The 26,232-nt window shown below is 46.5% G+C and overlaps 1 protein-coding gene across 1 annotated transcript in view; it reads right to left on the reverse strand.

Moving 5' to 3' along the window:
* Positions 1-16,190, reverse strand: part of CACNA2D4 (calcium voltage-gated channel auxiliary subunit alpha2delta 4) — a 118,606-nt gene extending 102,416 nt beyond the window's left edge. Inside the window, exons 1-6 of the mRNA XM_062491892.1 lie at positions 16,084-16,190; positions 11,349-11,430; positions 6,132-6,248; positions 4,614-4,673; positions 2,836-2,998; positions 445-576 (exon numbers count right to left, since the gene is read on the reverse strand). Coding sequence (XP_062347876.1) covers positions 445-576; positions 2,836-2,998; positions 4,614-4,673; positions 6,132-6,248; positions 11,349-11,430; positions 16,084-16,190 — 661 coding nt within the window. The remainder of the gene's footprint in view (positions 1-444; positions 577-2,835; positions 2,999-4,613; positions 4,674-6,131; positions 6,249-11,348; positions 11,431-16,083) is intronic.
* Positions 16,191-26,232: the final 10,042 nt, after the last annotated feature.

Here is a 26,232-nt window from a genome sequence, read left to right on the forward strand (position 1 = left end):
GGCCTTTCTGCAGAAATACAAGCAGAGCTGCTTGATTTTTGGCAGTTCTGAGCAAACTGTTTATTAATTTTAGCTTAAAAAAGAAGTACCAAGGCATAGTCTAGGGAATTGGATTTGGGAAGTACCTACTTGTACTTTGAACTTTTTGTCACTTTGATGTAATTCTCAACAACAGATTTTTTTTTTTTTTTCTCCCAGAGGGTGGTTGAGAGTATAAAAAAGCAGCAGCAGTGACATGGATGCATCCCAGATTTCCTACTTCAGGCTCTGTTCACAGCCATCTTCTGCTTTCACCTCCAGCATGTACCAGGTCACAGAACAAAGACATGCAGCCATCTGAACAAGTGGCCATGGATTCTTCCTGGATTATTCCATGGCACAGACCCTGTCCTGCAAAATTATTGTGCTGCACTGAAAGAGCAAAGCCATTATCTATTCTTTTACCTGGGTACAACCTGAAGAATCCAGTGGAGCTGCCAAAGTACTGCCAGGTCAGTGTGGGATCCCTTTCAAAGTTGTCCACAAAAATAGGATTCAAGGCTTCTGACATGTAAACCCCATTGAGGATGGCAGGGTCTGTGGGGGAGAAAAGCATGTAAAAGAAGGGACAACATTCACCAGCCCTGATGGAGGAGACAGATGGGAACAAAGGGAGCTTCAGGAGAAATGCAACCTTGTCCAAAGCTTTTACATTGATGCATCCTGTTCCCTGCCCATTCAAGTGAATCCTGGAGGCCAGACCACTACTGGCCACTGCAGGTGATCACAGCTTGGTCAGACACTATTAACCCCATTTCTCTTTCCAGCCTTGTCTGCCCTTAAGCCCTACATCTGGTTGGAATAATGCTCTCAGAGACCCAGGGGTGTCATCACAGTGCCAAGCACCGCTGGCACACCTTACAGGCAGGGCTCAGCTGGTGCCTGACAGGGGACATGTGGCTCTTGAGAAGCAGCTACCTGATGCATCACTGACAGCCTTTCTACAAGGACTGTCTTAATTCATGCTAGGTGTAATCACCTAAGACAGAGGAACCCTAGGATTTACACAGTTGCACTCTCTCTCGTCTTTTCCTCATCAAATCTTTCTTTTCTTTGCCTGCTCTTTCCTTGACAAAGCCTGGGCTGTCCTACCATGCCCCCATCTCCTCAGAATAGATAGGAAGCTGCAGATTCCAAGAACTCCTAGGAGGCAGCATGTATTTGGTGTCTGTGTTGACTCACTGCTTCAGGAGACCAAAGAGAGCAGCAGCAGTAGAAACAGTGAATCATGAGAAACTGGTCAGTGCAGGATTAACTGTGTTGTGTCAAAAAGGGTGGGGCTTTCACCTACCACTCCCTGTTTAGGTGGTTTTGGTCAAAATGAGGGAAAAACTGAATTTTGGCTCCCCAGGGACAAGACCAAAGTAAGTCCTGCAAGAAGGTAGAGCCAGAAATGCTGTGGAGTGCCAGGCTTGCTGCTCTTTGCAAGAGAGGGACTGAGCACTGGGGGACACAGCTCCCTGCAGGAGCCATGGCATGGAGGCAGCCCTCCTCCATCTCCTGCTCATCCTGCAGCCACAGCCAGAGGAGCTCCTTGGTTCATGGCCAAGTGTAGGGGCAAGAAATCAGCTGGCTGGGCAGCGCCTCTCTGCTGTTTGACCACCTCTCTCCATACTGTGTGCACAGCTGTAAAGGTGGTATTTGCACCACTTATTTAGTAGTGGCTTGTCTTCATTTTCTTCTGTTTTCACTTAGAGTCAGGATTAAAAACACAAAGGAGATGAATTTTCTTGTGTTTGGGCTCAGTTGTTTATTAAATCTTATCTAAAGTACAGAGAATTCTGCAACACTTCTAGCTACCAGCTAAAAGCGAGATAAATGGAGCTGAATTTAGCTAGTTACAAGGTCTTTTAAAGCTAAACAGTCCAATAAAGAACTAACACCTGTATTATTTACACTTTTGACCCACTAACCAAACTCCTGTTACCTGCAGTACAGCATGAACCATCCAACCAGAAACTACTACCTGAAATCATGAAGAAGGAAGAATACAGAAAGAGAACACCCAAAAACCTCCATCTTGTCCCATACCTATTACTATCTTCTAAAAATTTCAAATTCCAAACCCTTCAGCATGTGAAATCACACACTTCTGTTTAACTACACACCCATGACTCTAACTCCATCACCCAAATCTGGAAGCCTTCTCCAAGGCCTCAAGTCAAAAGCAGTGTTCTCCTGGGAGTCAGTGCCAAAAAGCACAGAAAGCTCAAAACTCCCAGGTTTCTGGGTTCCAACAGGCAGCAGCCTACTTCGTACAGTTCTGCTGTACCTACTCGCAGCCAGCTCTGCTGGCTGCTCTATTGTGAGCAAGATTTTAGGGTCTGGGGCTGTCAGAGCAGATGGAACTGATTTGAAATCATAGGAGAAATAGAACTCCCTCTATTGTATCTCTAAATAACAGCAGTTGTGAGCACAGACACCAGTGAGATTCTTGACAACTAAAGGCCATGATAGAGCCAACCCTTCATCCAGAGTGACAATTGCCAATAAAGTCTCATCTCAGTTTGTCTCACAGAATCTTTGGCTGGGTAGAGGAGCTGTAGGAGAATACACTGCCTGCCTGAGATGGAGACCTGTCCACCATGAGAGGTTTTCCAAGAGCAGACTGTACCTAAGCCCTGTCACAATGACAGCACAGACATGATTGTCCCCCTCAGGACAGCACCTTTCCAACCCTGCCTTTTTTTTTTTTCCCTGTCAGTTGTTATTTTTTTATTCCCATCCTTGTTTACAGCATTACTGCTGAAAATTTCCATACCAACCTACCAGCAGTGAGAAAGTAGAAGCCATTACCTTTGTTGTAGACATTGGTGGGCAGCTGGATATCACTGTAGGTTGTGTTCACCAGCAGGTTATTGAAATGTTCATTTGGCTCCAGAATGAATTCATCCCCAAGCTCCACATAATTGTCATTTTCATCCTTATCATTAATCAGGAGGGAGTTGTAGTAATCAAACTGTCATGAAGACAATGGAAAAGAGAAAGACAAAGAGAGAACAGGACAGACTATTACCAGCACTGCCAGAGGATGGGGGGGGGGGGGGGGGGGGGGGGGGTTGAACACTCTTTAAAATAAAGAGGGGACATACGGAGAATCAAGGTTTCAAAGAGGATGAAAATGAGCCACAAACAAGTTATTATACCAACTGAAAGTGTCAAGCTGCTCAAAGGATGGTTTCTGGCCAGTTTGTTGTTGTCATGTGCCCATATGACCACAAGCACTGTCAATGCCAGGAACATTGCTTAAGAGCCACTTAAGAGCAAAGGGGCAGCGTGGCAGCCTCCTGTGGCCCCTCAGAGGTGTTTAGGGGATTAGCTGGAAAGGTGAAGTGTCTTACGGGGGTCTGGCTCCCAGGTTTACCACAGGACATGCCAGTACTGACCTCCCCTGCTCTGTCTCTGCAGCTGTCACTTGCTGAGTTAACTCCTGATGGACATCCAGCCAGGATTATCCCTTCATTCTGTCACTCCAAGTAGCAGGCACTCATCAAGAGCAAAGGATCAAGCAGAAGGTGCTCAAAGACAAATGCAGTGTCCCACTCACCCCAGGAAGGTCACTGGGGATTTACCACCTACAGTCACTTTAGTACATTCAGGGCATTATTTGTCCTTGAATAGCCTATGTTTTTAAGATGTTTTTGCTGGCTTTATCTGAGCCAGAGTTTATGTAAGAATTAGTGAGGGTGCAAATGAAATGTGCAAATATGGAATCGTGTACCCCAACTCACTCATGACCCTTACTGTGAGTGCAGCTGACCCAACTACCATGATTCATGGGACTCTTTTAAAAAAGAAAAAAAGGAAAAAAAAGTGAGATGAAATTAGTAACGACCTTGATTTCAAGGAGTGTTTTCATTTTTCCCAGCACTGAGATATGCACTCGCAGGGGTAGCCTGTCCTTCTGCTAAGCTGTCTGTGCTTGTACTGTGGACAGAGGAGTTCCTTCCACAGCCTTTTCACTCCAGCTCCCTTCACCAGCAATAATCCCATACCTTGGCCACAACAAAGTTATTAACAGAAAGCCAATTATCCAAATTGCTTGGACAGCACTAGACTTTCACCTTAAGGGAAGTCCTGATAAGTGGGTGTCTATCTAGTACAGAAAAGATGATGGGAGCTGTTAAAGATGGTGAGAACCTCAGTTCATTTGGATTAAGGGTTTGCTGTGGGTATTTGTAACAGCATCCTCCTCACTGCTCATTCACACTTAATTTTTAGCTCATTTTCCAGTCAAGTAACCCACAAAGTGCCAGCTAATTTGCACTAAAACATCATTGCGCAGTAGAAGTATACATATATATAAAAAATATATATAATGCAGTCCAGCATCTTCCCAAATCCTTCCCCTCCCAGAACCAAAGGGACAAATCTTTTTGGTGTTCCTAGGTTTGGGATCTGCCAACAAGGATGTCTCTCACTTGCAGCAGCCTCTGGAGGAGCTGAGTGTCCTGCACACAAAACAATTCCTGACCTGCCCAGGAACCTGACGGGGGCGGGCTCCTGACTGTGCCCATTCTTTGGCTTTTCTGAGGATGTGTGCCACGTTTTGCCACTGACCAGGATAAACTCACCTCCAGCGAGGAGTTGTACTCATGGTTCAGATCTGCATCTTCTGCTGCTTCCACCAGCCTCTAAAGCAAGCACACAAAGGAAGGTGAGCGGGTGCTATGGCGAAACCCTCCAGGAGTTCTTCCAGCTGTATCAGCAACTGTCTCCTTCACCACAACCAAGTCTGGGGTTATAAACTTCCATCTTTCCCTCCTTTCTTACTGCCCTGTCATTCTGTGCTAAATTTCACAGCTTGGAAGGTACATTATTTGCAGCTATTTATTGCCAAGTGTATTCACACCTACTTACTCCACAGTCCCTGCACTTTTAGATATCACAGGACATATACAAACAGAAACAGGCTCATTTAGAGAAACAACAGACAGATTTAATTTCATTTTCCATGAACCCTTCCAAAAAGCCATGGGAAAGGCATTTCAGCCCCAGCTTGATGTCAGTATCTCATCAAAGGAAAAGGCTTTGTGGGAGCCCCAGTCTGGTATTGTTACCGAGACAAAGACCATGACTGGATTTCGTAAAGGGCTCAGCGATGCTGTGACCATTTATAAGCTCTTACCATTTATGGAAGGCAATAAAACCAGCCAGTTTTTTCCAGTATGATGCTTCAGGGCACTAATTCTCAATTGGTACAGACTGGGAAGGGATCCAATAAACACGTATGTGTTTTTAGGGTTGCACAATCAGCAACAGTCTCAGCAGAACTACATTTTGCTCCTTCACAAAGGATAAGGCAATGCAAACACTGGAAAAGTCTGGCTAAGAATTTAATGTTATGGGCCAAAGCTCTGGGACTAAATATGCCCACATTTCACTAGGAGATTCAAATGATGTGTTTCTGGATGACTTTTCCACATCAGAAGCCCTAAACAGTCAAGGCTCTGTGACTACAGAAATATGCTTTTCATAGTAGATAAATACACAAGAATATGATAAATCCTTAGGTGCAGGAAGCAAGAGGGGCCAGAACAATTACCTGCTCTGATCTCCCACACTGCAACAGCTACAGACCCCTTGCCACCTCCTCCTCCCCACTTCCTCATGTACACAGCTGGAAATCCAAGCACCTTCCTTGCAGCCTCTGCTCAGGAGGTGCAGAAATTCCCCTTGAGCCATACACAGCTAAAACAAACCCCTAGTCTTCAGCGGCCAGAGCTCATTATTGAAGGATGAACTGGATTTTTCACTTTTGAGAGGTTTTCTTCCCCACTTCTTTAAACAGCTTGTCTCCTAGAAGAGTGCTGGTTCCCTCCTATTTATTTCTAGAATTTGTTTTTGTCTTATTTTCTAATTTGAGCACAGGGAGAAGCCAGCATCCCCTTGTCTGAACACCCACACCCTCCCACCGGTGTCTGCTTAAAGCTCAGCGTGAGCAGCCAGCTGTATCAGCAGGCTCTAGCTTGGGCAGGGAAGTCCTCACACAACCCCTGCACCCACACGCTCCTGGTGCAGGCAGGAGGCCTGCGCCTGCTGCTCCAGGGTCGGCAGGACACAAATTCCCTCCCAAAGCCCAGTGGTCATACCTCAACAGCTTCCACCTTCCTGCGGAGCATGCTCTCCATCTGCTCTGAGAACTTCTTCACCAGCTCCAAGCCATCCACCTCCTTGATTTTCAGAGTTGGCTCCACATCCTTGTACTTCTACTCAAGGGAAAGAAGAAAATCCTGCTGAGCAGGAGGTTCTTAAGGAGAGAGATGACTATTATTGCTAGCTGGGTATTGTCTTTGTGTTGAAACAACTGCTCTGACTTTATCACCTTCCATCTTTTCCTTTCTCCTTTTTCCACCCTGTAATTCAGGGTGTGCAGATCAGTGGCCCTAACTCAAAGTACTTTGACCAAGTAAAAACAACTGATCCACTTGTGAGCTTGTGGCTGTTGAAATCAGCAATGCACCTGAAGCTATTTTTCCCACCAACTTTAAAAACCTGAACCATGCACCCTGATGACATCCACGACAGCATTATACACATCACTCTCCTCCAGATCACTTAAGGCAGAGGGAAGAGCAAGGGAATGGAGCTATGTGCTGTCATTGCAGCTCTTCCTATGTCACAGGTGCTCTGGGGCACTGGTGGGGGGGGGGCTGTCCTGCCCCAGAGCCACCACATCTGTAAGGGAACTTGTCAGGTCTCCAGCAAAAAGGGTTTGCTCAGTGCTTATGGGCAGACTGCCAAGGAAAGCTGAGCTAGACAGTTATTATGCCACTTACTGGGCACCCAGGAGCATAATTTATACCAAGAGCACCACAGAGGCAATTCCCAAAACCTAGGAATTATGAGCATAGCTACTTGGGGCTGCTTGGGAGAGATGCTGTAATGAGGAGGAGCTAAATCTGACAGCTTTAGAGATAACCAGTTTATTGTCACCAAGTTTCATATAACCTAGGAATTAAAAAGAAACAAGAGTACATCTAGACTGTGTAACCATAATCTGCATCCTTAAACGTGCTCTTTTAAGACTGGATACAATGGCCTTTATTTCTCCTTTCCAAAAAATCCCACAGCTAACAGAGATAGCCAGAAAGAAAGAGTAAAGAAACCTGCAAAAGGACACAGGATGATTAACTTATTTCAGAAAAGACAGAGCCTTATCTCCTGGGCTATGTGGAAACACAAAGGTAACCAACTGCAACTGGTCCCTTATTGTCAGTTTTGTCTGCAGTGTGTACAGCTGCCCTCCATCTTCACATTGTGTTAGCATCACAGCAGCAACCTCAGCCAAGGCTGGGTTTCTTGTGCTGGGAAAAAAATAAATGAGGTGGTGAAAAGGGCAAGGAGATGGCAGGGGCTCTATTAAGACTGGAATTAGAGGGAAGAATTTGCATGTCTTTAAGGTGAGCCCGTGGAGCCCCTTTTGTTCAAGAAGCTCCTTGACCATCAGGGAGGGCGGCTGAGCACAGGCAAAGGAAGAAATGCCTTGAGGATGGGGCAGGCTGAGGAGGTCAGACAGAAATAGCAGCAGCATCCAGCCCACAGCAGGCATGGCAGGGAGGCTGCTCGCTCTGTCTGGCATGATTAACAGCAAAGGTTTTACTGGATTAAAAATGCCAGGACTTGCATCCCCTGCGCTGGGGCTGGGACAGGCAGGCGGGGGAAGCAGCAGCAGCAGGAGGAGGAGGGATTGAGCAGAAAGGTTGGGGTAACCACACTGCCAGAAGAATGTGCAGCCACAAGCCCTGAGGTGCCTTGCTGGTGATGAGACCACAGCACACACCCAGCTGGTGTCTGTGCCTTCAGCTCCATGTCATGGTTCTGCCAGGAGAGTAGTGATCTCTGCCAGGCTGGGTGTAATCAGGTCCTGCTCGGGGGGGGGGGGGGGAAGCTGGATAATCTCTCCTGGAAAAGCTCACCAAGGGGGGACACACCAGCATGGGCAAGCACATGCTTCAGAAAGCAACATGCCACCAGTTACCTTGGGTCACAGCCTCAATTAAAAGCAACAAGGCTTTCCCCCCCACCTTGTTTTTTTTTTGCTTTGTTTTTTTTCCTTTTTTTTTTTAATTGACATACTCACAAGTAGAGGTTACTGAGGTAAAAGTAATCATGAGAAATCACAAGCAGTCTGCTAATGGCATACACATCTCAGCCCTGAGATCTAGCCAGAGATGGGAAGGAAAAAACCCAACCCCCAACGCAAAAAAAACTTTCTGCAAAGCTCTAGTTTGCTAAGAAATGCACAAGGTTTGAGCTCAAATCCTACTTGAGCTTTTTTCCTACAAATGAACCAGCAAACCATGGCATGTCTGTATTTCCGCTACAGAAATCTCTGGCTGTTGATGACTATTCATCCAAGATTTTCTAATGGTGGGCATCAGAGCTGTGATTTCAATACTGTCACCAGACACCATGGCTGGAAGTCAGCTCAGGTGCATGTAGTTGGCCAGGATTATCCTGTACAACCCGTGCTTAGGGTTCAGGTTATCAGAGCATTATGAGTTACAAAACAGGAGTCAGAACAGGCTGAAAGGATCTGATGTTGAAAAGAGGCCAAAAAGTTAGCTCAGCTCTAGCAGAAAACCTTTTCTTATTCATCTAGCACTTAGCATTCCCTTAAAACAGCAGGAGCAATTCATTAAGATTCCCCTTCTGCAGTGACGGGGGTGGTGATTTAAAAGTAGAATATCCAGAATTCAGTATCCTAAGTTTTATCTGTGAACAGAGATATGTCACCAAATATATATTCTTGTTCCCACCTCCATAAAATTCAGCCTATTGAAGTACACAGTGCTGCATTACTCACTGCTAGTGGAACTAAATTAAGAGTGTGAAAGACATTCCTTTCATCTTCACCCAGGAAAACGTCTTGACTGAACTCAAGTTTGTCTGTTCTTTGCCATGTTTTTTTTTTTTTTTTTTTGCTTTCTAATAACGGCAGGGCAAAGCTGTAATGCAGGGTAAAAGCCTGCCCTTGGGGATTCAAGGGATGTCTGTTAGCTCACCAGGTCTCGGGGAATGATACAGCCTGGTAGGAAGTCAACTACTTGAGTTTGCAACATAATTTTAAGGTTCTTCTGGAGGAAACAAACAAAAAGTCCAAAGAAAATTAAGCAAACTCAAAACCACAAAAGAAAGTTTATACCAAGCATTAAAGATGAGGTTTACATGCAAAGCATTTGGTAACTGAAAAATTATGACTCTCAGCAACAATAAGCTGGTTACTTCAAGACTGTTAGGCACAAAGGAGATATAAAATAAGGGAGACATGAAATAAGATACAAACTGAGATAACAGCACCTTTTGTATTTTCTCAAAGACAAAATGCCTGTTGACTTAGACAAGCACTGAGAAAACAATCACCTGGAACTCTGCACTGTGCTTGCTCCCCACCCTTCTGCTGGTCTGGGCACACCCTTGCATGCAGAGAAATATTTGATGTGAAAAACAGGTAATAGCCCAAATCAGAGAAAGGTGCCTGGGAAGCAGGTAAATCCATGTTTAATTTCCAGACTTTGGCGTGTTTGGCTCCCCAGACCTAATGTGCCCACAGTCTGTGCCAATGAAGTGATCTACATAAAGTTATTTGGGGTCTGCCAGGGTGCATGAAAATTGTATTTAACACTATAAAATCTGTCTGCATCCACTTGCAGTGCTGGAGGTGCCAGGGATGCAGTTGGAGCCCTCTGGGATGGCCCCTGCTTTGAGATGATGAATTGTGAGAGGGTGCCCAACCTACCTAAAGAAAAGAAGGCTGAGAGAAGAACTGAAGTGAGTGCTGGCTGCTTCTCTCTTATTATTTCCCCGGGAAACTATAGGAGATGAAAAAGCTCAAGAAGGGGGTTGAAAGACAAGTGTGAACTGCCTAAACTGCTCAAGTTAAGTTAGGGCAGAGCACAACACAACATGAATTTAGGAGATAATTCTTTGCTGGAGTGTTGACAGAGCAAGGCTGGATCAAGCTCATCTGTACCCCCTGCTCAAAGTGACATTTTCCTTCTGAGTCATAGACACTGTGTCCACTTTGCCTCTGGGAGCTATGGCTTGGGGACCCCAGGGGACAACAGGCAATGCAGAAGCATCATCAAAACTGCTAAAAGCCTGTTTTGTGGATGCAGCCTAATTCTGCCTGCATCCACATCTCCCTCATGGTTAGTACATGAAGTACCTTTATCAGGGCTGACAGCTTTTTATTGCAGGGTGACTCTTTCCTCCCAGGAAGAGCTGATGATCGGCATAGACCTTGGTGATGGATGCTGAAAGCCTGTCCTAGTCAAACTTAGCAACTTAGTGCTACAGGATATGATCCCTTACTCCAGGCAAAAAGCAGAACTATGGGGACAGGGAGACAGGGCTCAGCAGCAAGGCAGGGAAAGTGCTACCCAAATTCTGTGTTTTGCACTGGGATGTGGGTATAATTGCTAATATGAGGACAGAAATCAGACACCTAGAAGGTGCAAGGGGAAACTCATGGCTTATGTTGGAGAATCAGAGAAAGAGTAAAGGAAAAAGAACCACATGGCCACAAAGCGGACTCTGTATTCCTTTGGATGCAGTCAGCAGCCACCAGTCCCCCAGAGCAGCAACTGGGAAGTGCAGGGCAGAGCTCCCCGGGCTGAAGGAGGAGCAGCCATTCACCACTGACTTAAGGAAGCTCCTGTACAGCTGCAAAAGGGACCATGTGTTAAAAGCCTCTGGAGCTAGCTACACCCTTGAATGCTGGTAGAGAGTTTACTGCCATAGTGCCTGTTTGTTGAAGAAGCAAAGCAAAGCTCTGCCCTGCTGGCTTCCAGGACACCTGCCTGAAACAGAGTCTTAAGGGCAAAATGCAAAGAATTTATAAACAACTGGCTGAATACAGGTGAGAAAGCAAAAAAAAAAAAAAATAATAGTGTCAGCTGAAGAGAGGCAGGAGGGGACAATGGGGCAATAATGAGCAGGTGAGTGATGAGTAGCAGAGGGACTCAGGAAAGGAAGAATGCAGGGTCAGCATGGGAGAGCAGGAAGCAATCATCAGAGGGGAAACATGAGGAGTGCTGTTAAAAAAGTGTTTTTAACAAGAAGTGATACAATTAAGGTGGTGCAATGGCTGATGAAAGCAGGGAAGGCACTGATGGATCTCCCTCTCCAGTTCATGGAGAATGGCCACAGGACATCACTCTGGGCTTAGGGATATGGTGCTTCATGGTTTTAAAAGACAGCTGCACACCAGTGTCTTATTCTTTCCTCCACCCTGGGGGAAACCTTGGAAGGCACATGGGAAGGTGATATGAAGCAAAAAGGGAACTATCACAGATTTTGCCTACCTTCTGCAACAGGAGAGAGCCTGAATACTTAGTCACAATGGAGTACAGCTCCCCACCAAAGGCATCTGCCCAGGACTTTACCCTAAAAAAGGGCCAAAAGAAGGAAAACCAATGTTAATAATTCCAAATCTGCAGAACTGGTTACTTCTTTAAACAGGTGAAACTCCGTCTTCTAAATACAAACCCCTGTATTTCTTGAAGCCACACTTCAACAGTGGCAATGTTTTGTCCCCAGACTCCAGACAGACAAGCAGTAAGGCAGGAGACACTGCTGCTCTTTGACATTCTACACAGGACTTTGGTCAGGAGGGAGAAATACTGAGTTCTGCTGGTCTCAGTCACTGTGCTTGGAGTTGAACTTGTCCCACCTAACTTTAGATGTAAAAATTTGGTCTTAGACAGCATCTGAGCTCTTTCTGTTGCTAGCAAAGTAAAATAAATTGCTTTCTGCAGACACCTATTTGTCTTCCCTGGCAGACCCTGGGGTGAAGGGCTAGACACACAGTACCAAGTCTGCTGAAGAAAAATAAGTGTCAGGACTTAAAGAAGGTGTCATGATTCACCCCTTGGATTCAGCTCCTCCAGCAGACCAGGCCAGAGACTGATGAGCCAGACAAATTCTCTGCTCTCACTAGTGGTGCTGCAGCTTGAAAATGCCACAGCAGATTATGCACATTGTCACTGTAAAGCACCCTTCACACTTGTGCCATCCTGTAAATAATGGATGGCAGCAATCCCACATAGAGAACATCTGGATGTTGAGGACCAGCCTGAATACTGAGCCATCCAAATCGAAATAGATGGCTCCCAAAGTTGACAGAGCACTTAATCAGAAAGCTGCTACATGAACCACATTAGGCAGCTCCACCTCCATGCAGGTCCCTCAACAAGAGTTCATTTCAGAGAGATTTATTTAATGCAGTAAGTGGCCTTCCCTACTTACCAGAACACACTATTTATTTATGATGTGTAGGACTCTTACCTACAGCTTCCAGTGGAGTTCCTCTAGCTCCAGGCAGGCTTTAACCTCAGGGCCTGATTTCCCAGGGCATTGCACCACAAATAACACACCAACACAGAGATAGGCTCAGAAGTAAAGCCAGCACAGCAATGGTGGAATAATCACAAGAATTCACTTCAACCTGGGAAAGGCTGCTTAGACTCCCCTCTTGCACACAGGAACACACAGGCAGCTACAGAGGATGATTTGCCACAAATACAAACCTCCAGCTCTACACCTCTCTCCACTGCTATATAAAAAGCATGAGAGAGTGGGTGCCTTTTAAAATCCTTAATTGGCCATGAGCCATCATATTTAGCCACTCAGTGTGAACTAGCACCAGCTGAAGTCTTTTTTTTTTTTTTTTTTTTTTTTTTTTTTTTTTTTGCATTGTGCTTTGCATCTTATTTTGTGAGCCAGAGCTTTCAAAAAGAATACAGGTATTTTCTAGGAGACCAGGATTTATTGGGCTATATCAGAGTTATTCTAGCAAGCCTGGAATAAAAGAGGAAACAAGAAACAGGGATCACATGAGATGCTTTCCTGTTTATTGCAGTAGTGACTAATGCATTCCCTTAGATATGAGGATCTCTGGATCAATGTTTAACTTGATGCCCATCTGCTTTGGCTGGCTTTACAGGTTTTATGTATGAGACGTTTTGTGCTGAATTTAACCAATATTCTCCAGTCTCCTCACATTTTACTACAGAAAGAGAGAACATAAATGTGAAGGGATAGTAATTTTAGCAGGGATGTCTATTTTTACCCTATTCCCCCCTCCGCCCCACCTCTGTTTTGTGTCATATGTGTAGTGTACCCCTACTCCTTCCAGCCTTCAGCATTTTTCATCCCAGCAGGGTGGAAGAGTCTGTGGTGTTAATTTCTGATTAGTGGGTGCAGTTGAGCATCTTCTTGAAAGTTCCTGAAACTTCCAGGAACAGCAGAACTTGAATAAAAAAGGGGTTTGTGTAGTTTTGGGAGGTCTACTCTGGCCCAGGGACTGGTATTTCTTCTGGTCTCAAAGAGGGGGAGAAACAAGGCACAAAGACAGGGGGACCAAAGAGAAGACCAGAGACTGGCAGATTTGGAGGACTTGTTGGAATGTTAAGGGGCACAGAGGAATGAGAGGGTACAAAGGTCTCAAATCCCTGTGTTACAGGGCTAAAGTTTGTGTCATTAAAAAATACCTGGTGGCATTCATGGAAGCTGAAAAGTAGGAAAATGAAGAGGCAGAAGTACACTGTCACTTACATATTTAAAAGACAATTATTTGCCAGGGAAATGAGGGAGAAAAGTCAGTCTGAAATTCATCAGGTTGCACAGAAATTTCTTCTAAGGTCTCTGGCTCTGTCCAGCTCACGAGCACATGTATAAAGGCAACAGGAGCAGCCCAAAGAGGCCACACCAGCCTGCTCTTTGCCTCTCCCAGAAGCATTTCCCAGTGTTTCCATTACCCCAAGAAGAAGCCAGCCCCAGCTCCTCACCAGCACTCCTGCCCACGCTGTGACTGGCAGATGAGCAAAGCCATGTCCAGTAGGGAAGAAGAGGTGGTTTGTGTGCTGAACTTGCACCCCTGAAGCATCACTAGGACCTAACTGAGCAGATCTTTGCACTGCTGGAGCTGAGTGAGCTCTGGAAAAAGCTGGCAGTGATCCAAGCACGATGCAGCAGAGCCAGACACAGCTTGAGGAGCAGCACAGCCAGACTAAGCCTTGTGTCACCTCACCCTGATCGAACCCAGCTGCTGCTTGAAGGTCTCTGTTTTTGTGTCCCCAAAATGTCCCCTTGTAACCCATGAAACAGAGCCATTTTCTGCTGATTTACTCCCTCTGGGCCTCTGGCCAACGTATTTCTCTACTGAAATTTCATTTCAAAAGGGAACTTCTGTGTTTTGGTTAAATTCATGAGTGGATTTGAAACACCAGGGATTAATTCAGCTGTTGGTGTGGTTTTAGTACCAGAGGAGAAAAGCTATTTTTCTATTGTTTATTCTTCATTCTTGTACAGGAATAAGTTCCAAATTGTGCAAAGTGACGTAAACATCTTTTTTTTTTTTTTTTTTTTTTTTTTTTTTTTTTTTTTTCCCAGTGGTAAAGGGCTATCACATTATAACGAAACACATCAGAAAAGGATTTGGTCAGAGATTGCCTGCCTCTAATCCCTGCTCTTGCATTCAGTGATAAGAACAGCAGAAAGGACAGGCTGGCTTCTAAATGCCACAGGCTTCAATGCTGAAAGGTAGTCCTATGCAGTATTTATCCTGGACATGGAAAGTTGATTTGCATGGTTTGAAGTTGGCAGAAGTTGGATTTTCTCTTATGTAACCTCTGTGTCCTTTCTCTGAAACCCAAATCAGAAGCACTTTTGCTGGGGAAGGGTTTGATGGTGCAAGATTAGAATTGGTAGCAAAGTTTCCCGAGAGCCTCCTGGATCATGTCAGTGCAGCCCCTGGTCAGATGGGCCGTATTGGTGGCACATCTGTAGGGGCATTATTGGAAACTTTTGAATAAAAAACATTTCCCCAAATGTGGGAAAGGGCTTAGGATGACCTGAGTTAATTTTTCAGATGTACCTCCTTCTGAAACTGGCTGAGCAGTGTTGCCTCCTCTCCAGACCAAGCTGCTGTCTTGCACCCATAAGTCTATCCCAGCACCCCAGGAGCTGCCCCACTACAACTTTTACCAATGGCGGTGCTGACATTTTTAATCCTTATAGGATTTAACTTGTGCAAATCAGCTTAACAAGGTGAAGTTTTTATAAACTGGGGTTGCTGAGAGATGTTGGGCTCCTGGGGGGCTGCCAGGAGTGTGCTGCTGGTGGGGAGCTTTGTGTGATGGAGCCGCTCGTCACACCGACACACAGGCATGAGCACACTGCAAACCCACACCCTAAAAGATGCACCAAGAGTCCCTGCATGTGCAGTGCATGCAACAACCACGGCTGAGTGTGCTTTGTATTGCAGCTCATCTTCTCATTCCTTTGCTCCACAGCTCTGGGAAGGGCCATTTTGCCTTTTGTAGAGAGGTGGAGCAAGTGCAAGCAAGAAGTGCTGAGGCCTCTTTCCTCTGTTTAGCCTCCTCTCACTGACATCCTCTGACAGCCACACACGTGAATAAAAACGGCTGTGTGAATTACCCAGGCCCTTTTCAGCCAGCAGCGATCCAGACCAATGCAAGGGATCAGAGCTCTGGAGCTGCAAACCTTGTCCTGCACAAGCTGGGTGCAGAGAGACGTGTCTTCGCTCCAACACCCCACGTGCATCCTCCACAGCCAGAACCCGGCCAGCACTATGCACCCCTTGGGTGCTCCTGGCACACTGAAACCCAGCAGTGTCTACTGAAACCACTGCCACACTGGGGCCACTCATGTCTGCCTCCACGGTGGGTTCTCTGCAAGTTGCAGCAGCAGCAGTTTATGAACATGTCTTTACACTGGTTTTGCCTTCCGCTGCCCAGTGCATTAAGCAGAGCATTAATAGATGTCAAAGGAGACTAAAGAAGATGAGTATCATTGCTACACTTGGCGAGTGGGGAGGAAGAGGGATTGCATCCTAGTCTAGACCTGGGCACGGAATTCGCGCCTCCCGTGTCTGTGTCCTCTGCCAAGGTAAGGAGATGCCACCGCCCTGGAGCCATGTGTCCCTCCGGAGAAGCCTGTTCCCGCCGTGACTGCCACAGCGTTCCCACCCGCCCGTCCATGCCCTCGGCATCGCCAGCAGCACAGAGAAACACTCACGTCTCCAGCGGGATCTTCGTCTGGGCCCTGGCACAGGGCGGGAGGCAGAGCAGACAGAGCATCATCCACGGGACGGGCCAGGGCCCCATCCTCCAGGCACCAACCATCAGCAAGGGCTCCGGCCGGCGGCATGCGGGGGCTCCTCGCCCTTCCTGCTGTCCTGGCGAGGCTGCCCCACGGCCCCCGCCATGGTGCCGGGCTGGAAGCTCAGTTCGTGCGGGGCCGAGCCCCGGCGGCACCTGGGCCGCCTCTGCCCCGGGAGCGCCGCTGCGGCCGTCGGGCGCCGTCAGGGGTGTCGGCCCGGGACACCGAACGCGGGAGCGGAGCGGCTCCGAGCCCGGCCCGGGACACCGAACTCAGGAGCGGAGCGATTCCGAGCCCGGCCCGGGACACCGAACGCAGGAGCGGAGCGGTTCCGAGCCCGGCCCGGGACACCGAACGCGGGAGCGGAGCGGCTCCGAGCCCGGAGCGGCCGCGCCAGGAGGGAGCTCCGCGCTGGGAGCTGCAGCGGCTACGTAATCCCCTGGCAGCCCTTAATCCCCTCGCCAAGCAGCAGCAGCCACAGATTTAGGGAAGTGGGGTGGGATAAAATCACCCGGGATTACTCTGATTTCTGAAGACGGGTCTTGGCTTCTCCAGCCGGAGGTCAGGCCGTGCCTGCTTTAAGGGGGTCGCATCCACATCCCCCAAACCCTTCCCTGACCTTTGATCTCTGCCTAGCAGGGCCTCCCCGACGTGCAGGATGCCGGCGGGTCCCTCCGGCAGTTTGTCCCAGCGTTATCCCCTGTCCAGAGGCGGTCGGAGACTGGCACCAGGGGTGAGGCAGTGATGGAGCCTTGAAGGTACCAGCGGGTCCGTGCTGGCCCCTGCCTGGTGCTGAGGTTTGCACAGGGATGGTGAGGCCGGGAACAGCCTTGGCTGCATCCAGGACAGCTCCGAGGCGATATCCAAGGCAATCTCCCTCCAAGCCATGTCTGGCCAGGGGAGAGGAGGGCAAATGAGCCGCGGGAAGCAAAAGCGACAGGGAGGGAAGGACTCTGCCAGTTTCAACTGATCGCCTCTTAATGTGAATGGTTATTTATTAATAGCCAGACCTTTCAGTTTGGCTAACATTCACTTGAGATTGCCATCCCCTCGTCTGTGTCTGGAGAGCAATGAATCAAAGCAGCCCAGTTGCTGAGCTTGATGAATAGCAGGAAGCAGCAAACTGCACGCTCGGATGAGGGACACACTGTGGAAGCTCATTATCATCACGAGAAATATGAATTATAAACACCTACAGAGATGGCAGCAGAAAGAGCATAAATTACTACAGCAACCTGTTGAACAGCTTCATTCTTTGGCTATGAATTAACCCATTCATTACCGGTGCCTTCCAATCATCATTTGCACATTTACAAATGGCTTGTTTAATGTAAAATGCAATGTAAAATGCAAAGCCACGCTAGATCGTTAGGTTTCTCTAAGGACATGGAGGGGGAAATTGGCTGTCAAAGCACTGAAATAAAATTAAGGCCTATAGTATAGATGGCAACTGTAAAGAAAATTAACTGTATCCCAGCCAAAAACAGCCCAGATGCACTTTAAATGGGATAATAGAAGTGGCAGAGGAAATACTGAAAAGGGAATAAAACCAGGAAACATTGAATAGAGGTTAAATTGTATGATGAAGAGGATGAAAGCCTGTGGTAAGGAATTAAGTAATTCCAGGAATAACTGACCTCAGGATAGGAGGGTTTTGTCATTTATTACAATATTTACTCTAGACCAATTGTCTTATTGAAAGTTACAATCTTGTTCAAGCTGAAGCTGTGGGCCTGGAGGGCATAAATTTCTCTCATGTTTTTAAGTCTGTGCAAAGAGTTACATGGGTACGTTGAAATGGTTCTTTCTGACCTTGAAATCTACCAAAAATAATCAATTTCTACACAAAAAATCTCTCAAGAGACTGTGCCTTCAGCACATCACAGGGCTGCACAGCAGCTGCCTGAGCAGCTTTGGAAGGCAACAGGCAGAAAATATCTGGGCCTATGTAATTCACCTCTCTCAAATGGCCAAAATAGGCTGCCTCCTTCTGCAGCTGGAAAATAGGAGAAAATTTTCTTAGAGAAGCTAGGAAGACAGACAATGAAGGCTTCATTTTTCTCTGCTCAGCAGGATTAAAACTGAGGGGTGGCATACAGCATGACAGGCTTCCCCGTCTGGATACTTGAGAGAAGAGAGGATAAAAATTCACATTCTGAAAAAAAAAAAAAATCTGAAACGAGATCTGAAGGCAGGAACATCAACATTTTAGATAAAATTTTCTCTCCACTTTGCAAGGAGCCATATAAATTTTCATTGTGATTTTTGCAGGATCTCTTCAGTAACCCTGCATACTGTTTGCAGCTGGGACTCAGATTAGTCCAGATGGATTCTGGCAAGAGCCCTTGTCTGGGTGTGTTTGGTAACCCCTGAAACATTGATAGAGAAGGCAATGAGATAGCTGAACTGAAGGGAGATCCAAATCCCTTTATTTGGATTTATCTCATTTACTGGATATATCTCACTTAACCCCTTAATGATCTAAAATTGCAAGGAAGTAAGATTGGAAGATTAAATGAAAATAGCACTGAAAACTGAAAACCCCAGGTGCCTTGAGGGGCCTTAATGGGATTAGTGTGTATCCAGTTGCTTCTGCAGAGCTCAGCCTCCACAGTGTGTGAGCACAGTTTGAGCAAGGGCAGATAACAGCAGGGGCTGACAGGGCAAAAAGAAAATGAAACCTGTGAGAAAGAATGAAAACAAATACATAACAGGGAGTGAGAACTTAAGGCTGCAAGGGGTATGGGGTGAGCAAATGCACAGCAATTTAGAGCTACATTTGCAAAACCATGAGGCAATAAAAAAAATACCAGTGTGATTTTGTGCTGTAAAAACAGGCAGGGGGGATATTTACCTGCTGTATTTATTTCTGGTTTGACTGAAACCAAAGTTTGGATTATTATGTTATGGGAAGATATTGGCAAATGTTACAACCAGGAAAAGAACAAATATCATCAAAAGACTGGTTAAGAAGTGCAGTCTCACAGTGGGATGAATACAAGGAGAATGTATGTAAAACAAGTAATGATGGGAATAAACTACGTGGCCTCGTTCCCAGCAGATGCATTTATCTGAGATTGTAACCTTGTGCCTCTCATTATCTCTTGACAACGTAGACGAGTAACTGGGCACAAAATCTCCTTTCTACCCTTGTGAAATACTCTGCTTATGATACTGTGTTTGAGCTGGTGTCCTGTTGGGGAGACATGAGGATGGTGTCTGTGTCTTGTATGAGCATGTGTGGCCATTCCTCAGGGTGGTGTGGAAAGCAGGCAGGCAGTGTTTTGCCAGTACTACAGAATCCAGTCTGCCTGTCCCAGCAGCTGCCAGGAGAGGAGATCCTTGACAGAGGCAGTGATGGAGAAGTACTTTTAGTGATGGCTTTACTGACTGGTCATGCAGATCTTATCCAATCAAGTTTCAGTGCTGTGGAGAGATAGCACTCTGTGCAAGATGAGCTTGCAGAGGTGTGGGTTTGATGGGAATGGGAAGGAGCTGCTCCTGCACGAGTGGTGGGCGCTGTAGCTGGACCAGGGGAGGTGTCCCCAGCCAAGGGCTGCCCTCCCAGCCCCTCTGGTGCCATCAGGACCTGTGCAATCCCAGCTGAATTCCCTATCTGGGAAGCTGCAATGAAACAAGGAGATGCTGTCTGCTCTAGGACTCTGTTGTCTGTGTGACTGGCAGTGCCTGGGACATAGCAAGTTTGGGATGGTGAGACCTGAAAGATCTTCAGCACAGCGTGGTGCTGGGTGAGCAGAGCCTCTGTGAGTGCCCCATCCTCACCACAGCCCAGGTGGAAAAATACCTCTTTCACTTCCAGGTGTGTTTTGGGTTAAATGAGAGACTTTGAACACCATCTGGGTGCAGGGGAAACTGTGCAGCTTCACAGCGTCTGCAGCTGTGCATGGAAAGGTTCTCCTGCCCCTGGAGACCAGGATAATGAGTGCCAGGGGTCACCAGGAGATCCTGATAAGAGGGGGCACACAAAAGGAGGCACACAGAAGTCTGTTCACCATGGGAATGCACTGATGCCTGTGTGCCTGACACCTCACTGAGTCTGTAGAGCAGGACAGAGTCACCCCTGGTGTGACAGGCGTATGGGGTACCCTGACTGGCATGGAGACAGGCGTTGCACCCCTTCAGGTGCTCTCAGGGACAGTGGAAAACGGGGGAGTGGCTGGCCTGCAGACATTAGCAGGGTGACTTGGAGCACATATATCCTGCCAGAGCCCACATCACACCCGGGGGCTCTGTACATTTCTGCCTGCAGACCCATTCATCTGCAAGCCACATGCTCTCCCTGCAATTTATAGAAGAAGCCATATAGGTGTCATATTAATTAATGCCTACGGCTGGTTACTTTGCCTTTTTTTCCTTTTTAGTTTTTTTTTCCCCTCCCCACAGCTGTGCTCTAAATTCAGACTTGTTTAAATACTCCAAGATGAAATGAGCATTTTAAAAAAAAATTGTTTTTGCTAGCAGCATTTTAAACCCTCATCAGACATAGTGTTCTGAGCAGCAGGAAATTCAGGGCACAGAGGGAGACACCAAGGGAGAGCAGAATGCACAGGAAACAAAGAGCACTGGAGCATCTTTCCACCAGCTCTGAAGCCATGGCAAGAAAAAGAATGAATTTTAAAAAAGGGGGGAAAGAAAAGGAAAAGTAAGTGAATGCAGATGCTCTGTTTGGGGAGAGCTGTGAGCAGAATGGAGTTTTCCTTTGTGCTGCCACAAAAGCACCCAGAGTGAAAGTCAACTTTATCTTTCTCTCTCAACTATCAAATGGTTAAACTTAATCTTCTACATTCCAAACCCACCTGTAGGAACTTGATTAAGAGAAAGGGAAATCCATTTTAAAAGAGATTAAAGCTTTTTGTGATAAACTGGCTGCACTGGAACAGCTTTCTTGGGGAGGAGGCTTTGCTTTGTGGGGAGCCCCAGGAATTTTGGTGCATCAGGTGACTGAATAAATGCAGTCATTCTGCCAATTTGTGCTGCAAAGACACTTGACTCAGTGCACATCTAGCAACATCATCTATGCTGCCAATCCTTTGTATTAAATGCATGATGCAATGACCCTGTTTGGGGAGCATGCTGCAGATCCCTCCTCCTCTCTGCTCGATGTGTTACTGAGGATTCAGGATTTTGCAAGGTTATCAGGACAGAGGTATTTGGGCCAAATTAAAGTTATTCCAGCCTGGCAGGGCTATAGAAAAGGAGGGTCCCTCCTCCATCTGTTCCACTCTCAGGGTCAGCAGGTGTGGAAGGCACAGAGATGAGTTACTTGCCTATATGATCTGATGTTACTGGTTCACCTACTTGCTGAAATCCTGACAAGGATTTGTTAGATTATGGCTGTAGGGTGTTTTGGAAATACAGTAATTCTCTTTGGAATTGTTTTGGAAATACAGTAATTCTTGCAGGGGAACACAGCAGAGCCTCCAGTGCCAGGGACCTTCTTCTGTCTTGGCGAGTGATCGACAGGAACAAAGCAGCAAAGAAAGCCCACTGCTTCCCTGCCCTCCCTGATGCATTTGGATCAGACTGTCAGTTCACCAGGGAGCTTTTCTCTGTTCCCTGGCAATAGGGGTGGATCAGGGAGGCCGTGGAGCTGAGCTGCAGCACCCTGCAGGACTCTCTGGAGTGATGCAGGCATCGAACATCTGCCTGTCAGGAAAGATGGCATCAGCACAGCTGAGCTGTGGGCCACGGGCTCTCCATCTGTGGGCACGTACAGCACTCATGCCTCATCCTTGGGTAAGCTGCTACCACGGCATAAATAAAGGATAGTGTCTGGGCAGATTTTTTTTTTTTTCATTCTTCAGAGGTTGAAAATCTTTCAGTCTTTCCTGCTAATTTTGTTTTGTTGCTGATACTGACTGTTCAGGCAAGACTTGTTGTAGAAATGTGTATTATAATTTCTGGAATAATCAGAACCCAATTAAAAAAAATTCTTAAAAGTCTTATTATTTTTTTCCCCTTCCTTCTGATTTCACAGAAGGCAGCAGCTTTGCCAAAATTCTAGGTCACAAATTATAACATTTCATGCTTTTCTCCTTTGAAAATGAGACTACTTTTTCCCCCCACAAAAATCAGAGGCGATCAGTTTCAGTGTGATTAAAGATAAAAGCTGGGCTTTGGATACATTTTACCACACATTGATGTAGGTGTAGATAAAAACAGTCCATTCTTTCATGAATATTAATGAAAACATGTTTTGTGATTTTAGGCAACCATCAATTGTTATTAAAAATACCCTGACAGTTCTGAAGAAGAGAAAGAGGTGGGGGGAAGCTCTGCAGAAGGCTTTGCACATCCAATTAACACCGTTTTGTGTTTTGCTGTGAAATTACCCTGTACTGAGTGTGAAAGGTGCTTCCCTGACCTCCAGCTGCTCAGCGGGCTGGCAGGGAATGGTGTTCACCCATCCAAGCATGGCACGGCTCCTTTTAAACTCTTAACCTCTGGTTGCAATTCAAGTCACTTCCTGTCACCCTGAATTGCCTCTGAGTTCATAATTAGCTGAGTCACCTGCCAGCTTCCATAACACACAGTCAATTCTTCCTCCCTTCCACGTCTGACAGCATCTCGCTCAGCGAACGCCTTTCAAACAGATTTCCCCTCCACCCCAGGGCCTGCTGTGCTGTGAGCCTGCCCTGAAAGGAAGAAGATACAAATCACATTGTGCCCAGAAGGATCATTAAATGCCTTCTTCGATTTCCTTCGAGGAGCAGAAACGAGCTGAGGAAGTGAACCAGCGCATTCATATCCAGCATTATTTTTTTTGTTGGTGTTTATGAACCCCCTTAGTGAGGGGTGATGGAGCTGGTCTCCCCCTGTAGTGGGTGAGGTCTCTCCAGAGGTTCCCAAGGATTTAGCCTGGCCTGGGCACATATGTTATGAGAGAAAATAACCTCTCTCTTACTGCTGGAACACATAGCAGTGTGCAAAGTATATGTCTGAAAAAATCAGTTTCTAGCAGCCTGGCTCCTTCCACTTCCCCCCACTGTTGTCAGCATCTGGACAGCACATGGGACAGGCAGGAGAGAGACAGAGAGAGCTCAGCAAACCATTGGGTCAGGGACAGAGGAGTCTGCAGCACGCTGGAGATAAAACCAAGAACTGTGTCCACCATCTGCAACAAAAAGTGGAATGTAGGATTGCAAAATAAATAATATTTTATATATAAAAAATTAAATATAGAATTTTAATAGAGTAAATATTTCTAAATTTTATGTTGTAAGAAAGGAAATTTCTATTCCAACTTGTGATGTCTGTCTCAAATCATCTTTCATTTCTCAAAGCTGCACTCCAGCTTCTGCCTTCTTGTCAGTGCAGCGTTGAGGCTGAAGTTTACATCTTTCTGAGCCAGAGGCTCCTGAAGTTTCAGACCAAACAGTTGTGCCCTGGGGGATTCCTTCACAGGAAATCTGATGTGCATAAAGTAGGCAGAGCAGCGCTGAAATCTCATTAGTGATGGTTGCTTGCTGCAGCTCTGACCTTGGCTTAATTTGTTCAAGTGATGCTGGAGTTAATTGGCGTTCTCAGTTTGAAGTGATTCCATTTTACAAGGGCAGCTTAAGCCTGGATCTACTCTGCTGGCCAGGCCTATAACTCCCCTAGACAGGAAAAGCACTGTTCTTGTGCTCAAATGTACGGTGTCACACTCTGACAACCACTGAGCTACTTCATGGCAGCCCCTGAGTGTCACCCTCCCACAAGGAGCCCAGGGCTGGAGGGAAACCACGACCAAACACAGCAGCTGGGTTTTCCAGCAGATACTGTCACATTGCCTTAAGGCTCTCCACACTCCATCACCAGGCCCAGGGACAGCCACCCCTCCCAGGACACTCCACCTGCTCTCCTGCTCCAGCAAATGCTCAGCCTGCACATCCCCCTTGCCAGCTCTGGCTCATTTGGGAGGTGGATTTCTGGCACTGGCTGTGGCTCTTTGTGGTTGTCAGGGAAGCACACAGGGGCAGAGACACAGCACTCCTCATCTTCCTCATCCTTCTCATCCCACGTGGAGATGTCCCTAGGATTCCACAAGTCCTTTCCTGGGCCTTTCCACCTTCAAACTGCACTATGTATTTGTCACAGTCCTCAGTTACTGGTCAGCTTTGTCCCATCCTTGAAATGCCATAATTTTCTATTTACCTTCCAGAGGTTTTTCCAGAGCTCTGCTGGTAATTTTTCCTAATATCTGTCTTCACATCCACCACCAGCTGTTTTTTTCTCATCTGCCCAGGCAGAGACAGCAACTGGAAAGGTTATTCACTTCCCTACCCTTCCCTTCAAGGATGGTCTGCAGCAGCAAAGGGCAGGCTGGTGTTCTTTCTCATCTCACAGACCCCTGTTGAGCATAATCAGGAAAGAAAGGAACTCACTGCTTTCATAGTCCCCCCAGAATGCTGGGGGGAGTCCAGCAGACTTCGAAATTCCACAGCCTGCTGATCATACTCAGGCTAAAAGATTAAAAAAGAAATAACATATCTACTATGGAATAAGATGGAAGCAGAGAAGGTTGATGTGACTAGAGCTCCTTAGAATCGATTGCTTAGGAAGGCTGGGAAATCTGACAGGTTAAAATAGCCATGGAGCCCTTTTCCTGCTTTTTGGCAGGGAAGACACTGATCAGCAGGATTCTGTACACTGCTGAACATATTAACTAAGGAGAAAAATTGATATTAGCTCCAGAAAATAACCAGCTGTGCCTGTGGCAGCTCAGGGCCATGAAGGTGTAGAAACAAATGCAGAGAGTGCAGAGTGAGCTCAGTCTCTGGGCAGGGGTTTAGTGCAGATCAGGTGAACGGATCCTGTGCTCAGTAGTCAGGAAGATGTTTTATCACCACAGTGGGCTGTTTCCAGCATTGCTGAACAGTGCTGTTCCCTGGCACATCAAGACTGGAGTGGCCAAGGGCAGACCTCAATAGCTCAACAGCCCACCCTACTCTGGCAAAGTTATGTTTGGGGAGAAAGAGCTAACATGGGAGGTTTTGCCTTTTTCTTTCCCAGTGAAAATGGACTTTTTGTAATTCTGGTCTTTTCTGAAATGACAGTAACAATTGCTCACCTCTGGACAGACCATCAAAACCCCTTTAAGACTCCCATTAAGCTACTGCAGTCATCAGGCAAGAGGAAAACATTTCTAAGGAAGAAGCACAACAACAGCTTTGACAGCAGCACATCACAAATCACATCAGATACTCTGAGCAGAGAGCAAGGGAAGAGCAGAGCTAATGGGACAGGAAGGATAATGGGAATCTTGCACCAACTGGCCTCCTTAGTGTCATCTTTGTCACACAGCTGGAGAGTGCAAGTTCATTATTATTTGGGAGCAACAGTAATTTATTTTTTGATCAATACAGGAGCTGCATATGAGAATACTCTCAGTGGTGCGGTCACTCCTGCTGGCTTTGTTCACTTGCCTGGCCTACAGCAGGCTCAGGGCATGCCAGGCTGCCACGTGCCAGCCACTGGGATGCTGCAGAGCAGGGGAGAGGGGAAGGGATTCCTGTTGGGTGATACAGTACCTGCAAAGGGAAAGGAATATAATATCAGAAATCCTGCATTTGTCATGACTAATTTTTGGTTGCTAGGCTCTGCTGTTTCCTCTGTCTGCTCCTTGTTTTTTCCATTTTTTTCTGCCTACACAACATGCTGATCTCTTACAAAGTGCTGGGAAACAGAGCAGTTTGGTTTGGACTGAAGGATTTCTCAGCTGGTTGCAAACAAAAATGAAGCATTGGGAAGGGAGTGAAACTCCAGTGAGGTGTGACTGAGCATCAGTCTCTGCCACTTCCCTTCTTCTGTGACCTCCATACATCCACTGTGGAACTGCTCTTCATGCCCATTTTAAGCAGGATAATATTTCCTTCTCTCTCCTTCAGAAGGGCAACATGTATAAAAAGCACTTTTAGATGCTTCTATGTAGTTATTCATGTAAATGCACTTGCAGAGCAATGTTGAAGACTTAAAAAACTATATGCAAGAAACAGAAATCCTTTAAAATCATGTAAGAGTTCTTGTCCAAAGATGTTTCAGGGGATTATGAAATCATCACTT

The sequence above is a fragment of the Cinclus cinclus genome, chromosome 4 (assembly GCF_963662255.1).
Source record: "Cinclus cinclus chromosome 4, bCinCin1.1, whole genome shotgun sequence".
NCBI lineage: Eukaryota > Metazoa > Chordata > Aves > Passeriformes > Cinclidae > Cinclus > Cinclus cinclus.